Genomic DNA, 16,773 nt, shown 5'->3' with positions numbered 1-16,773 from the left:
ATTCTTAAGAGACAAGCTGCATTTGCTTTGCAGCTTGGGATCCCCAGGTTTTCATACACAGGCTAGAAATCCCTTTAGTCTGGGTCCGGCACTTCCCCCAGTTCGATCTTTGTTCCTCAGGTGTTTCCAGGAGTTTTCTTGTGTGGGGAATGAAGAACAACAGATGATGTCACTCCCCGCCTTATATAGCTTTAACATATGGCAGGAACCCTTTGTTCCAAAACCAGTTCCCAGACCAGTGTGTGGAAAAATACAGATATCCCGAAGTAGAGTTCAGAGTCATGTGGCCTGGTCACATGCCCTTGCATACCTGGCCGAGTCATAGCAGCCATTACTTACAGGCTGTCTGGAACGTTTACAGGAAGGTTAAGTTCTTCCAGGATCCATTGTCTTTGCTGATGGGCCAACAGCACTGTTTGACCTCTTCATTGTTGTACCTGAAAGGTTAGTTGTGAGTGTCACCCAGAGTAAGCACATTTTAAATGCAGATACATAGTTAATATTCATAACTTTAGATACAAAAATGATACATGCATACAAATAAGATAATCATATTCAGCAAATCATAACTTTTTGGATGACATCTTACATGCCCCATCTTGTACAAAATTTATCATAATTATGCCATAATTATATCATAATAATATCACTATGAAGAATATGGGGTGCGGTGTCACAGTGAGGGTAACCGTTCTGAACTTCAACTTGTATATGAATGAATTCAGCTTTCTTAAGTCCAAGATGGGGCACCATCCTCCTTTCTTATTTGGGATTTGCTGTAGAACCATTTCCCCCAGTATTGAGGTGGGACCTTTTCTATGGCTCCAAAAGAGAGGAGTGAGAGGACCTCCTGTTATAAAAGATCCTTGTGAGAAGAGTCCCTGGAAAAGGACGGGTAAGGGGCTTTGGAGGTAGGAGTTATGCTATACGAAGCACATGGGATTTTTTATAGAGGAGAAGGCAAAAACGCTGCATTTATTGAGAATACAGCAGTTGGCATACGCTTTTTAGTCATACACATGCACACACACATACATATACCCACAGAGTCCTGCCAGTTGATATTTATAGTTACCAGTCCAAAGTTTGGATTAATCTAGTGGCCAGCCAGATTGGTCACAGAGGGGAGCCGGGCTCTGTCGGTCGCGATCCGATGCTCCTGGAGTGTGGCAAGACAAACCTGAACCCCATGGCAAAGCACCCTGTTCTTATTGTTTTTTTTCTCTGTTGAAGTTTATGGATTTTGCTGTGTCAGTTTCTGACCGGTTACTTTTTAATTGGTGTAAACATTTCAATACATCTCCAAGAGGGTCATCCTGTCCTGGTTTAGATTTAATCAATTGTCCTTAGAGGTGCCAGCCTTCACCTCAGGGTCATTAATCTGCCCTTTCTTTATTATGGATGCGTATTGAAGGTGTCGTTAAGTCTCTTCACTCCTTTTTTCTTGACCATTTGGCTATAACAATGGCCTTCACATCTTATCTTTTCCTGATGCACACATTCCTCGTTCACACAGTCTTTTACAGTTAAAGGTATACAGCAGTTGTTATGTTGAGCAAGAAAAGGCATTGTAAATTAAGCCATCCTAAATCTTATAATTAAAACAATTTACATTGGGACCCAGGCCTTTAACGTTCCTCTAATCTCCTTAACATAGACACAATACGAGATCCTGTCTCTTACTTTCTAAACCTTAAAACAAAAAAATGTACCGTTAACTAGAGTGCCTAATTTGTAATACATATAGGAAACCATAGTAGACATTATAACTTATCCTAAAACAAAAGGGTGACCATAATCAGTCATAAGGATTGTTCTGGTCTGTCATTCCTTGCTGCTATTCAAAAAGGGTGGCTGACAGGATAAAATCAAATTATACATTAATTCTCATAGTACAATTATAAAATCCTGCTCCTACATAGGCGCAGTGAGAAATCAGGTGGTGTAGCTCCTGTCCATAAACCCCTGGTGTGTGGTCTGTGGTGACAGAGGACCACCAGTCCCTGAAGAGGGTTAGGTGATTCCCAAAAGATAGGATCGGTTCTAGATCTGAAGAGGTGGGCTCATATCTCTCAACAGTCCCACCAAAATTAATGCTTCTGTGATGCTGGTAGTGACGGGTGGGTTGCTGAGTGTGGCTGCTTGTGTCAATGAATATGTCCTTTTTAGAGGCTCCATGGACCTCTAATGGAAGAAGGGTGGCGGAGCATGAGACTGCTGTCTAAAATGCTCCATTTTAGGGGCCAGAGTGTAGACAGAGATCACAGAGTTGCTCTTCTTCAAGGTGTGAAGAGCCTCATCTCTTCTTGCACTAAAGAACTCTGAACCTTTGAATGGTATGTCCTCAATGGTGGATTGTATTTCCCAAGGGAAGCCAGAGCCTTTCAACCATGAGGTGTCCTCATGACCATCACTATGACCATTGATCAGGAGGCACTGTCTGCAGCATCCAGTGAAATCTGGAGACTGGACTTTGCCATGAATTGGCCTTTGTTGATTAAAGAGAAGAGCTCTTCTCTGGTCTCTGGGTGGCTGTCTGTAAAGGCTGCCAACTTTTTGAAGACTTGGAAGTCATATCTGGCCATTAGAGCATGATAGTTTGCACCCAAAATTATAGTCTTGCTGAGGAATACGACTTATGGTCAAATAAATCAATTCATATTGGTACTCGGTCTTTTGGTGTGGCTTGGTTTTGCTGTGACTTCTTGTGTGCAGAAGTCATGACCAGTAAAGATGGCACAAGGTGCATATAGAAGAATTCAGCTCCATTAGGGAGGACTTGGTACTTTTTGTCCACCTTGCAGGAAGTTAGTGCTGCTGTGGGTGGTGTTTGCTGGGTCCATGTAGAATGTCCATTAATTTGTGGATTGGCCTCCTGGATCTCTTCTATGGGGATCTGTAATGCTGTTGTGATTCTCCTAAGTAGGTCCTGAACCCCTTGAAGTCATCCCCTTGAAGTTGGGGAGTGCAGGAAGGACAATGGCCTTGTCAGGAGAGAATGAGGATAATAGCAGCAGCAGTGGGTGCAACCTCTTCTGGTACCTCCTCAGGAACAAGCGAAGGCTGATCTGGTGAAGGTTCCAGAGCAGCCCGGATGGCCAAGACTGTGGATGGAAGTGTCCTAGGTACACAGGGTCAGACCAAGGTCCCCAGTACAGCCACATTGGCATTGAGAGTTATGGACCAGTGGCCATGGTATTGGGATCCACATTCCATGACCTGATTGATGGGTGTCCCAGTGCCTGTCTCCAGAAAAGTCTCTAGCCCATCTGTAAGAGACTGAAGCTCTAGGGAAGTACATGTGCTGCAACCTCTCCGAGTTGTGACTGTCATCTCAGGCCATCGAGGAAGAGTATGTCAGCTCCATAAGTGGTGTTGTCAATCTTGGAGTGGTAAGTAGAATCACTGAGGTAGTCAGTGCCACTGTTGCTGAATATTTTGGCACCAGCAGGGAAACTGATGTAGACAATAGAGGTGATTCAGGCTCCTGCAACATAAGCATATCTGCCAGTGCTGTAAATCTCTCTGATGCCATCTGGTGCTGTAGAGTAGACAGTCTACATGGTGCTGTGGTCTCTTCAAGTAGCAATGTCATCCCAAACTGCTGGGGTTGCTGTGCCTGATGTTGCAATACCACAGAAGCTTTTGGTGGTGCCAAATGTGACATCAAGAAGAAAGAGCCCCTGACTGAAGGCAGCTTCATCAGTGACAATTGTGATGATTCCTCAGTGTGCCACTTTGGTGCTAAGGGAGCTTTGGTGGGAACCACACTGGGCCACAAAATCTCGGTGGAAGAGTGGTTTTGGGGAGGAGATCTCCTTTTGGATTAGCTCTTTGTAGGGGATCTGTCCCTGGAACTCCCTGGGCCATAAGGGAACTCTGAAGTTCTTTTATTGGGCTTAGTCACTGAAGCTGAAAAGGGAGCCCCATGAGTCAGTGAACCCATGCTCATGCCTGAGGCGCCATCTTTCTAAGTTGCCGGGAGATGCTTGACCCCCGCTCCGCCCCAGGCCCCACTCCCCCCAAGCTCCCCCCACCTCTTCCCACCCCCTCCACCAATCATGCCCTGCCCTTGCCCTGTGCCTCCCCCCCCAGCACCTCCTGCACACTGCTGAACACCGGTGTGTGGGAGGCACGGTGGGGGGGAGGAGGAGCTGATCAGTGGCTGCTGGTGGGTGCTGAGCACCCGCTATTTTTTCCCTGTGGGTGCTCTATCCTTGGAACTGGGAGCCCAGGGTGGGGCTTGGGCAGAATTGATACCAGCTGGGTGCCCTCTGGGGCCTGGGCAGGGCGCAGGTTGGGGCCACGTCTCTTCTCAGGACTGCCCAGGGTAGGGACCAGGCAGCCCTGAAGCCGGCCGGGTGCCCTCGGGGCGGGCTGGGCAGAGCGCTCCTGCCGGGGCGGGGTCATCACATGACGTAATGCAATTACAAATTCATCGTTCGGGGCAGTGGCCACAGGCCGTGTCACGGGTCGCGGCAGGCGCTGGGGCAGCGGCCTGCTCGGGGTGGGGGGGCTGCAGCAGGGCCCCCGCCCCTCACAGCGCTCCTGCCCTGCTCAGCTAGGCCCCGCCCCGCCCACACTGTCCTCAACTGATTGGTTCGGCCGCCTGTCAGCCATCTTGACGCATTCTCCCATTGGGTGCTGTCTGCGGAGGTCGCGATGTGCCCGCCCTCCGGCGTCCCTGGCGGCCGCTGATAGGCGGCCGCGGGAGCGGTTCTCCCCACCCCCACCGCACCGCGTCGGTGCCTGGCAGCCAGAGGATCGGCCCCGCCGCCATCGCCATGGGCACCCGGGACGACGAGTACGACTATCTCTTCAAAGGTACCGCGGGCGGGGCGCGCTGCCCCGCGCCGGCCTCCCCCCCCCGCCCCGCGCGTTCCCCAGGCCACGGGAGCGGCCCCTCGTCCGCCCCCCGTCTCGCGGCGCTGCCTTGGCCAGTGGGCCGCGATGGCCGCCAGGCAGCGGGCGGAGCGGGTCGGGGCGGCTGGGCCCGGAGGAGGCGCGGGCCGCTGGGCATGTTCGGAGGGGGGCGGGCAGCGGGGCCTGTGGCGCTCGAGGGGCCGCGTCTCCCGGGCCAAGGGACGGCGCCCACCAGGCGTGGCAGCCTGCGGCGGGTGCGGGGCGGTATGTGGGGTCTGCCGCAGGCAGCGCTCGGCGTTCGTCGCCGGTACATCCCGCCTGCCCTCCGGCCGCTCTCCCCCTTCCCTCTGCGGGAGGGGATGACGGGGGGTGGCCCGAGCGTGTCCTCTTTGTTCCGCCAAAGTCGGGGGGCTGGTGGCGGCTCTGGCTTGATGCACAGAGCACCTGTGTCGCTCCCGTATGTTTTTTCAAGCACCTTGGAAACCCAGTATTTTTAATTTAGTGCAGAATATGTTCCTAACTAAGCGCTTGGAAGTAGAGAAAAAGGTGTGAACACAATTTTTTCTGTTCTTAGACTCTGGCTGTGTCTCTGTTTTTAAGCACTTTAAAATGTGTGTTTAATGCTTGGCTACCTAAGGCTATGTCTACACTACACAGCTTTCAGCGACATCTGTGCCACTAAAAGTCGGGCAGTGTAGCCTCTGTTTGTTGGCTCTCCTGAAGACCAAAAGCTTCCACCCCCAACGAGCGCACCTGCCAACAACACGCTGTTCACACTGGTGCTTGTCTTTCCTGGGATGGGAGACGTTAACATCTCTGAAAGACAAAAGTTTTGTCATTCAATTGTCAGTGTAGACATAACCTTAGAAACAACAGGTTAGCATCAATTTAAATTTTCCAAAAAACTACCTTTGGGTTGAGACCCAGCGCAAGAAACTTCAGCTCAAATGTTGCTCAAATATTGCTAAATGAAAATGGGGGTTCGAGTAGAAAACTCTTATCCCCTTTAACGCTAGAGTCGCTGTAATAAGCAGAAATTCCTTTATTGCTATCCCAATAGTGCTGCAACTTTCTAACCACTAGACAGCTTTAAACTGGGCTTGCTCAGTATATATTTAATTCCAACATTAAATTATTACGTTAACTTAATAAAATTATCTGAAGCTGGTTGTTGAACCTCTGCAGAAGTTTTTAGTATTGGCAGTTTCTCTCTAGAGACTGAAATGACTTTGTGCTCTCATCCAAAAAATATTGGTGGTGGATGCTGTGGAGTTTTAAGGGGGTGTGTCTGTGAACACAAATATCTCATTGTCACAACTTCACTGGCAGTAGCAATGATGGTTTCACTAGTGTAGACTGACTGCTGGCCCCAGCAGATCTATGACACTGGCAACAATAGCACTTGCACTGTTGCTGCCACCAGTTGAGTTGCAACAGTGTGATATTCTAGGAGAACAAGCTGTGGGTTGATGACATCTAGGTGTGTAGTTGATTTTGGAACTGGAGTGGGATGTGTGTGTTTTCTCTGATGAAAACCTTCCTGAGGATTTGAAGTTGATGTGTATTGTAGGACAGTTGCAAATAGCAGTACTCCAAGTGGTACTCCAGGACACTCTCTACACTGTAACAGTGTCCTCACAGTGAGTTAGTGTGCTGTAGAGTCACATCCTGCCTTGCCATGCTGGAACTTGCTATATAGTTGTTCTTTTCATTGGTGTCCATGCATATACATTTTGCTTACCAGGGGAAAAAAGAGGTTTTTTTTCCCATTAGCAGCAGTTTACTCTGTTTCTTATTTCATGTAAAATAATATGTATTGCACTATATGACCCACTCATTTTAAGAGCTGCCAAAGAGTTGGAAAAACTTTTTCTTTTTCCCTTGCCTCCCTTAAAGCACAATTGATTAGCTTCCAAAGTATGCTAAGCTGCCAGGCCTGGTACTAAATCCCATCAGCTTTCCAAATGACTTGGTATCCTAAGACTTTAAAGCTTGACAGCTGTCTTATTCTTTTCCCTCTCAAAAAGAATTTGATTAAGTTGATGAAAGTACGCAACATTACATGGATCTTGTTTAAAAAAATCTACACTGTTTAGAAATATCTGAACTTAAATTAGACTTTAAATTTTCAGGGAGGGACTGCTTTTGTATTTGTATTGTAAAGTGCTTTCTAACATTGTTTACTGAGGGGGAACCCTGTTCTATGTGACTGAGAGCTAAATTCCTTAAGGTGGGGACCATGTCTTCTATGTGCCATATGGTGCTGGAAATGCATTGATGTTGCTTAGATATTTTTTTATTATTAATTTATCTCTTGGCCCAGCAATAAAAAATCTGTTGTGCTGTTCCCCTTCTAGCGCTGGGATCATTGATACCAGAGAAGTAATAATGTAGTGGCTCATGATTCTGACCTGGAAAGAGATGGGGCTGCCGCTAAGGCTGTGCCCCCAAAAGTAATAAGGCAGTGGTAAGACCAACTTTAGTCCCCGCTTCCTTGTGAAACCATATATCAGGTGTTGTGCAGGCACTGAAGAAATTATTGGTGTCTGAGTGAATTTTTTTGCTGGTATTCTGACCTGTCCTTATTTTTATCTGTTCACTGGCTTTTTGAGTTGTTTCTACCTCTGTTCCAGCAGCCATACATATATATGGTGGTCTGAGCAGGAAGGAGATGATTGCATTTCTGGAAGGATTTTTGAATTTTACTCTCTATGTTGAGGGGACAGAATATGCTAACCACTTTCTCTGAAAAGGACCTGGTATTTATCTCCTGGTGCATCTTTAGGGTGCAATTTAACTCTAATTTTAGTTTTACAGACACATTTTGCTAACAAAAGATATGTACTAATAATCCTCCCAATTTACACATTGGAGTGGCTCTTAATAGACCTAATGAGGCTTAAAAACTTCAGGTTTCAGGGGGGTAGCCGTGTTAGTCTGTATCAGCAAAAACAATGAGGAGTCCTTGTGGCATCTTAGAGACTAACAAATTTATTTGGACATAAACTTTCGTGGGCTATAACCCACTTCATCAGATACATGGAGTGAAAAATACAGTAAGCAGGTATAAATATACAGAACTAAAATGGGAGTTGTCTTACCAAGTGGGGGGGCAGGGAGAATGGGGTCAGTGCTAACGAGGCCAATTCAATTAGGGTGGATGTGGCCTATTCCCAACAGTTGACAAGAAGGGGTGAATATCAACATAGGGGAAAATTATTTTTTGTAGTGACCCAGCCACTCCCAGTCTCTATTCAGGCCTAATTTGATGGTGTCAAGTTTGCAAATTAATTCCAGTTCTGCAGTTTCTTGTTGAAGTCTGTTTGTTTCTGAAGTTTTTTTGTGGAAGAATGGCCACTTTTAAGTCTGTTGAGTGTCCAGGGAGATTCAAGTGCTCTCCTACTGGATTTTGAATGTTACAAGTCTCAATGTCTAATTTGTGTCCATTTATTCTTTTGCGTAGAGACTGTCTGGTTTGGCCAATGTACATGGCAGAGGGGCATTGCTGGCACATGATGACATATATCATATTGGTAGATGTGCAGGTGAACGAGCCCCTGATGGTGTGGCTGGGTCACTACAAAAAATAATTTTCCCTCTCATACTCGCACCTTCTTGTCTACTGTTGGGAATGGGCCACATCCACCATGATTGAATTGGCCTCATTAGCACTGACCCTCCTACTTGTTAAGACAACTCCCATCTTTTCCTGTGCTGTATATTTATACCTGCTTATTGTATTTTTCATTCCATGTCTCTGATGAAGTGGGTTATAGCCCACAAAAGCTTATGCTCAAATAAATTTGTTAGTCTCTAAGGTGCCACAAGGACTCCTTGTTGTTTTTTTTTAAAATAACTTCAGAATCACAGTTCAACTGTTAAAATATTTACTGCTCTAGAACTTTTTATAAAATCTTGACTTCAGTAACTTTTTTGTTAGCAAAAATGGTTTTCAGCAGCTTTAAGAAAAATCATTATCAGATGGAGAATTTTAAATTGGGCTTTTCTCTCTTCACCTAGTGACCAAGAGGAAAAACAGCAAAGTTTTATGTGACATTATTGCATAAACCGACTGTTCAGAATTTGAAAATGGCTGAGAAACTGGAGGATGAACTGTTGTTACAGCCAGCTCACTGTTTTGGTGTTCCCTCACACAAAAGAACCCCACCCTCTATCTAACCCCCCCCCCCCACACTCCCTGTCCCCTGACTGCCCCAACCCTATCCACACCCCTGCCTCCTGACAGACCCCCTGGGACCCTGCCCTCATCCAATCCCCCCTGAACCTCTGCCCCATCCAACTGCCTCCCTGTCCCTTGACTGCCCCCCAGGACCCCCTGCCCCATATCCAACGCCCCAGCCCTCTTACCATGCCGCTCAGAGCAGCATGTCTGGAGCCACGCCTCCAGGCCAGAGCCAGCCCCACTGCTGCACTGCCCTGCATGAGTGCGCAGCCCCGCTGCCCAGAGCACTGCCCGTGCAGCGGTGTGGCTGTGTGGGAGGCAGGACAGCAGTGGAGGAGCCGGGGGTAGCCTCCCTGGCCAGGAGCTCAGGGGCCGGGCAGGACGGTCCCATGGGCCATAGTTTGCGCACCTCTGGTTTAGACTCAAATACAAATACACTCAAAAAGTCTCCGTTTTGGGTCAGGACCCCTACAATTACACATTGTGAAATTTCAGATTTAAATAGCTGAAATCATGAAATTTACTATTTTTAAAAAAATCCTATGACTCTGAAATTAACCAAAATGGACCGTCTCGTGGCCAATGATTGGTTAACCTCAAAAAGCTCAATCTATTTAGCTTATCACTATAAGGCATGTTTTCAAATCCTTTACTCATTCTTGTGGCTCTTCTCTGAACCTGCTTCAGTTTATCAATATCCTCCTTGAATTGTGTGCACCAGAACTGAACACAGTATTCCAGTAGTGGTCACACCAGTGCCAGCTACAGAGGTAAAATAACCTCTCTGCTCCTACTCTGGATTCCCCTTTTATACATCCCAGGATTGCATTAGCTGTTTTGGTCGCAGCATCACACTGGAAGCCCACCCCAAATCTTTCTCAGAATCACTGCTTCCCAGATAGTCCCCCATCCTGTAAGTATGGTCTACATTCTTTGTTCCTGAAATAAATATATATAAACACTGATATTTAACCATGTTAGAACTACGGCTGTCAAGCGATTAAAAAAAAAAATCACAATTGTGCTGTTAAATAATAAGAGAATACCATTTATTAAGTATTTTTGGATGTTCTCTACATTTTCAAATATATTGATTTCAGTTACAAAACAGAATACAAAGTGTACAGTGCTCACTTTGTTTATATTTATATTTTATTACAAATATTTGCACTGTAAAAAAAGAAACAAAAGAAATAGTATGTCAATTCACCTAATACAAGTACTGTAGTGCAATCTTTTTATCATTAAAATTGAACGTACAAATGTAGAGTTATGTACCAAAAAAATGCACTCAAAAATAAAACAATATCAAACTTCAGAAATTACAAGTCCACTCACTCCTCCTTCTTGTACAGCCAATGGCTCAGACCAGGGTCAGCAACCTGCGGCTCCGTAGCCACATGTGGCTCTTTGGCTGCCCCCTCGTGGGCCACCGTTTTTTGAGGGGGTGCAAGGTGAAGGCTCTGGCTGGGAGGTGCTTACCACAGGTGGCTCCCAGCTGGCAGTGCAACAGGGCTTAGTAGTCTGCCTGTCTGCCCTGTCCCCACGCTGCTCCAGGAAGCAGCTGGCTACTGGCACGTCTCTGCGTGCCCCTTGGTGGGAGGGGGGACAGCGGGTCTCTGTGCGCTGCCTGTGCCTGCAGGCACCACCCCTTCAGCTCCCATTGGCTGGTTCCCACACACCCTCTGCACCCCAATCCCCTGCTTTGTAATTAAGGAAGACTGGCACCCAGCAGAAGAGGTGGGAGGTTGGCATGCAGGGGATTTGGAGTCTATTACAAAGCCAGGGTGAGGTTCACATAAGCACTGCAGCATGGGCATAGTTATTGTGTCGTCTCAGGTATGCAATGCTCCTGGCACTCTATGATACAGAAGGGCAGAGACCACTCAGCCTCCAGGGAGTGCATTACTGTGACCCCCTGCCAGGATACTGGCCTTATTCAGAGCCTCACTTGAGGGACTATCAGGTTACTTGCAGGCCCTGTAGCAAATGTGTTTTAACAAACCGAAATTTGAATGCAAGTATTTGCAGGAGAGATGGGTCCAAACTTGTTTGTATGTCAGGAACATCAGTAGGCCCCAACTGAGATCAGGTCTCCGTTGTGCTAGGTGCTGTACAAACGCAGGGGGTGTGCCTACATTGCAATCAGGAGCATGATTGCAGCTCTGCTAGCTTTAATTTAGCTACCCTGGCTAAAGATATCCGTGAAGATGCAATGGCATGGACCCAGCATGGTTTAACACTGCGGCCACATACCCAGGCTGTGGGCAGTCTGGTACAGTCCTTGCTGAAGCACCTTGATTCTAGTTGCATTAAAAGTATTGGTGAGTAGTAATAACTTTAATATGTTCAATTATTATTAGTTGATAAATTCTAACTCTACTAGGAGCTTTGCGTGTGATACAGCTCTCGAAATATTTTGGTCAAAGACAAAAACAAAAAAAGGCACTTCTTTGAAAGATTGCCAACCCCTGGCTCAGACAAACAAATTTGTTTACATTTGCAAGAGGTAATGCTGCCTGCTTCTTGAATATAATGTCACCTGAAAGTGAGAACAGGCATTCGCATTGCAGTGTTGCAAGATATTTACATGCCAGATGCACTAAAGATTCATATGTCCCTTCATGCTTTGACCCCCATACCAAAGGGACATGAGTCCATGCTGATGACAGTTCTGCTCGATAACGATGCAAAGCAGTATGGACTGACGCATGCTCATTTTCATTATCTCAGTCAGATGCCACCAGCAGAAGGTTGATTTTCTTTTTTGGTGGTTCAGGTTCTGTAGTTTCCACATCAGAGTGTTGCTCTTTTAAGACTTTTGAAAGCATGCGCCACACCTCGCCCCTCTCAGATTTTGGAAGGCACTTCAGATTCTTAAACCTTGAGTGCTGTAGTATCTTTAGAAATCTCACATTGGTACTTTCTTTGCGTTTTGTGAAATTTGCAGTGAAAGTGTTCTTAAAGCAAACATATGCTGGGTCATCATCTGAGTCTGCTAGAACATGAAATATATGGCAGAATATGGGTAAAGCACAGAGCAGGAGACATACAATTCTCCCCTAAGGAGTTCAGTCACAAATTTAATTAACACATTAAAAAAAATGAGCATCATCAGCATGGAAGCATGTCCTCTGGAATGGTAGTCAAAGCACGAAGGAGTGTATGAATGTTTAGCATATCTGGCATGTAAATACCTTGCAGTGACAGCTCCAAAAGTGCCATGTGAACACCTGTTCTCACTTTCAGGTGACATTGTAAATAAGAAGCAGGCAGTATTATCTCATGTAAATGTAAACAACCTTGTTTGTCTTAGCGATTGGCTGAAGAAGATCTAGGACTGAGTGGACTTGTAGGTGCTGAAATTTTACATTGTTTTGTTTTTGAGTGCCATTATGTAACAAAAATCTACATTTGTAAGTTGCGCTTTCATGACAGAGTTTGCACTATGGTACTTGTATGAGGTGAATTGAAAAATACTATTTCTTTTGTTTTATCATTTTTACTGTGCAAATATTTGTAATAAATAATATACACTTTGAAAAACATCCAAAATATTTAATATATTTCAATTAGTATTCTATTGTTTAACAGTGTGATTAAAACGGCAATTAATTGCAATTAATTTTGAGTTCATCACGAGTTAACTGCGATTTAATTGACAGTCCTAGTTAAAATGCATTTTGTTTTCTTGTGCCTAGCTTACCAAGCAACTTAGTACATGCTGAATCAGCGACTAGTCCTCTTTATGTACTACTCCCCCAATTTTGTCATCTGCAGATTTGAGTGGTGGTTTTGTTTTCTTCCAGGTCATTACTACAATTGTTAAATAGCACAGGGCCAAGAACTGATCCCTGTGGGTCCCCACTGGACACATACCCGCTTGATGATGATTCTCCACTCTCAAGTACACTTTGAGATCTATCAGTTAGCCAGTTTTTAATCCATTTAATGTGTGCCATATTCATTTTAAGTGATTCTAGTTTTTCAATCAAAATGTCTTGTGGTACCAAGTCAAATGCCTTACAGAAGTAAAAGTAATTGTGTTCACATAATATACTTAGATCAACCAAACTTGTAATCTCATTTAATATAGCAAGTTAGTTTGACAGGATTATTTTCCATAAATCCCTGTTGATTTGCATTAATCAGTTATCTCCTTTAATACTTATTAATCAATTCCCATGTCAGCTGCTCCATTATATTGCCTGGGATTGGTCAGCTGACCAGCCTATAATTACCCTGGTCATCCTGTTTACCTTTTTTAAAAAAATTCACACAACATTAATTTTCTTCCATCTTCTGGAACTTCCCCAGAATATCGGCATTAATGGTCCAGCAAGCTCCTCAACTTGCATCCAAGAGTTTTAAAAGAGCTGATTATTTTGACCTGCTGATAAGTTGACCTTTAGTAGCTGCTGTTTAACACTCTCCAGTGGAATGAAAATTGTTAATAACCATGTGATGAGTCTGTATAATCTGTATTTCCCCAAATATAGAACTGAAATATTGAAAATGTCTGCCTTTTCTGCATTATTTCTGATGAGTCTACAAATAGTAATGGACCAGATCCTCACACTGTTATCTTTTTGTTCCTAGAATATTTTAAAAAACTTCTCCTTATTGTCCTTAACTCTGCTGGCCAAAGATTTCCCCTTGTGCTCCTTTTCTACAATTCCTAAGGGATGCAAATGAATAACTACTGATTTATATTCATTACTATCAACCTCCCCTTTTTTTTTAAAATAGCTGCCTTCGCTTCCCCTTTAACCAGCAAAGCCTTCTTCCTCAATTGTGGCTTTTTGGGCATCTAGTAAGGTGCTCTTAAATGATTCCCAGTTATCGTTCACATTCTTCTGATTGGTTGCAACACTTCTTGAGTTAGGAGACTGTCCTCTAAGGTAGCTTTTACTTTATGCAATAATAAAGAAGGTTTTCAAAGCCAAAAAATCCCATTTATTGAAAAGAAACACAACTGCTTGGGAAACAGGGCAAGGGGGTGGGGTAGGGATCGGTACAATCACAGATTTGTGTGTGTCCTGTCTGGAGTGCTGTGCAATGAGTGCTGCACTTCAGGATGGCTATACTGCGTGGTGATGGGGGTTGAGTGCAGTGGGTAAGGGTCGTAGTTTGCAGGGCTGGGCTTGGAGGCAGCTGGTGGTGACAAGAACCCGGATGTTGGGGAAAGTGGGTTGGAGTGACATGGGGGCACATGGGGAAGAGTTTTGGGACAAGGGCTGCAGGGAGGGGGGGGCGTGGTAGTGCATGGCTACGAGTGCCTGGATAGAGTCTGCTTGGTGCTCCATTATGCTTATCAGCCGATCCGTGCTTTTCTGCTGCCTCCTCATTCTGCTGGTGGATTCTCCTTTCACTCTCCCGCCACTCCTACACTTTTTGATTTCCATTACTTGAATGTTGCATTACTTCATGCAACATGTCTTCCTTGCTTCTATGGGGCCTCTTTCTGATTCTTTGGAGCCTTTCGGCAGGTGATAACACTGACGGCTGAGATCTCAAGGTTGCATCTGTAAAGGCAAAATGCAACACTTAAGAGGCAGCATTGTTCACACCAGACAGAGCAATGATTCCCCTATACTTAAGGGCAAGCACAGTTTACACAATAGCATAATTTGCCCATCCCAAAGCGAGTGCACATAAACCCACGGGAGCCCCAAAATAGTGAGTAAGCACAGGGTCAAGCGTGACTGATTGTTTCATGGCCATACTGTCCTCTGGGTTTCTGTGCCATGGGGAGAGCCAACAGCAGCAGGGGGCCCCTATACTGAACACTGTCCCCACATTTTCCTCAGGAGTTCATCCTGGAAGATACCTCGCTGCTGAGGGTGACCTGGGAAGGAAGGGAGGGTCTTCTACTGCAATGCGGCTTCTGCCCTGGCCCATATGCAGCTTGCCTGTGTGCAGCAATGGTTCCCCCACCCCTCATGGCAGAGTGGTGCGGACAAGTTAGCCTTACTGGGACAAGGACCACAGTGGCTCTCCTGAGAAACCTGCACAAGCGCGTTGCCCAAGTTCTGGATGAGACCTTTGAAGAGATGACTGAGGCCAATTACCACGATGTGAGAGCACATCAACGCCCTATCTAGACATGCATGCAGCCCTAATCCTCCTTGCCCCAAGAGCCCCCACTGAATAACTTCCTTCCCAAAATAAAAGCCGCTTACCGGGAACCTCCTCTGGTGTTTGTCCTTCCCCCAAGCACCAGCCGTGCAACTGGCTACCTTCCTCCTGGCTTGAGAACAGCTCCTGGCTGCATACATCTAGGGATTCTGGGGTGCCTTCCTCTGCCTCAGCACACTCGCTCCTGCTTTGCTGCTGCTCCTCCTCCTCCCTTGTTGAACTGGGCTCTGAAGTGTCCAAGGTGGTACCCAGAGTGGAGGTGGGGTTACCCCAAGTATCGCATTCAGCTCTTTGTAGAAATGGCAGGACACGGGGGCAGCACCGGAGTGGTTGTTTGCCTCTCGGGCTTTGCGGTAGGCATTCCGCAGCTCACTTTAATCCTGCACTGCAGTGCGTCCCGGTCATGGCCCCTTTCCATCATATCCCTTGATATCTGCCCGAAGGTGTCGTAATTCCTATGGCTGGAGCAGAACTGGGACTGGACAGCTTCCTCCCCACAAACACTGAGGTCCAGCACCTTGCCATTGCTCCATACTGGGGATCGCCTGGCGTGTGGAGGCATGGTCACCTGGAAAGATTTGCTGAGAGCACTCCACACCGCGCCGGGCTGAGCAAACAGGAAGGGGATTTTCAAAATTCCCAGAGAATTTAAAGGGCGGGTCTGATGGTTGGTCACCTGAGGGCAGGGCAGTAGAATTCAAAGTAATAACCAGAGTGGCTAGAACAGGCATTGTGGGACACTTCTGGAGGCCGATCCGAGCGCATTAACAGGACAGATCATCCATGCTGGCACCATGGCACTCCAGCGGGGGCGCATCAAATGTTATTCCACTCGCCGAGATGGAGAACCAGGAGCGCTCTACCCATGAAGTCAGAGCGCTCCACGTGCCTTGCCAGTGTGGCAGGGGAGTGAGCTAGTGCGCCTGGGGCTCCTTTATTGTGCTCTAACTCACAAGTGTAGCCAAGCCCTCAGTGTCTGACTAGTCTGGTTTAGTAAATAAAAATAATCAGAACTGAATGTATTTTAAAAGCTTTTGTAACTTTATCAAGACTTCCCTCACCCCTTGGTTCTTACTCTGGATCCCAACTATTGGGGATATTTCATATACTCCGTCACTTAAATTGTTTGAAACTGATTAGTGCAACTTTCTTTAATTAATATAGTCTTTTTTCCCCTCATCCAGGCTTTTGAAAAAATAGTACATCAGTTCTTGTTCATGTCAACTAAATAAAACTTGGAATTTTTAGGCAAAAACCACTTTTAAGTGGCATTCTAAAAATGTGATGTATAGTCTTGTTTCCCTCCTTTCCCCTTCAAATTTCCAACATCTCAGTTGGCAGAGGAGTATTTGGCAAACGTCAGGTGGATTAGTGCTGAGTTTTGGCAGTGTTTTTTGTGGGATAGGAGCCAGGGAAGGGGTAGCTTCAAAATAGGGTTTTTTCAGTCACTAATTAGTTAAAATTTTAAGGCAAGAGGAGGCCATTAGATCATTTCATAGTCTGACCTCACATATAACATAGATCATATAATTTCACCCAGTTACTCCTGTATTGCCCCTAATAACTTACCGTGAAGAATTAGTCACAAA

At 45.8% G+C, this 16,773-nt stretch overlaps 1 protein-coding gene across 4 annotated transcripts in view; it reads left to right on the top strand.

The window, feature by feature from the left end:
* Positions 1–4,631: 4,631 nt before the first annotated feature.
* RAB11B (RAB11B, member RAS oncogene family) overlaps positions 4,632–16,773 on the top strand; it is a 33,914-nt gene continuing 21,772 nt past the window's right edge. The window contains exon 1 of one of the 4 annotated variants that reach the window (XM_005283781.5): positions 4,632–4,824. In XM_005283781.5, coding sequence (XP_005283838.1) covers positions 4,785–4,824 — 40 coding nt within the window. In that variant the 5' untranslated portion in view covers positions 4,632–4,784. The remainder of the gene's footprint in view (positions 4,825–16,773) is intronic. The other 3 variants (XR_010594902.1, XR_010594901.1, XM_065578278.1) reach the window with 3 other exon arrangements.

Source organism: Chrysemys picta, chromosome 25 (assembly GCF_011386835.1).
Source record: "Chrysemys picta bellii isolate R12L10 chromosome 25, ASM1138683v2, whole genome shotgun sequence".
In the NCBI taxonomy this organism is placed as follows: Eukaryota; Metazoa; Chordata; order Testudines; family Emydidae; genus Chrysemys; species Chrysemys picta.
Note: the sequence above shows the minus strand (reverse complement) of the source record. Positions and strands in the feature narration are given on the sequence as shown.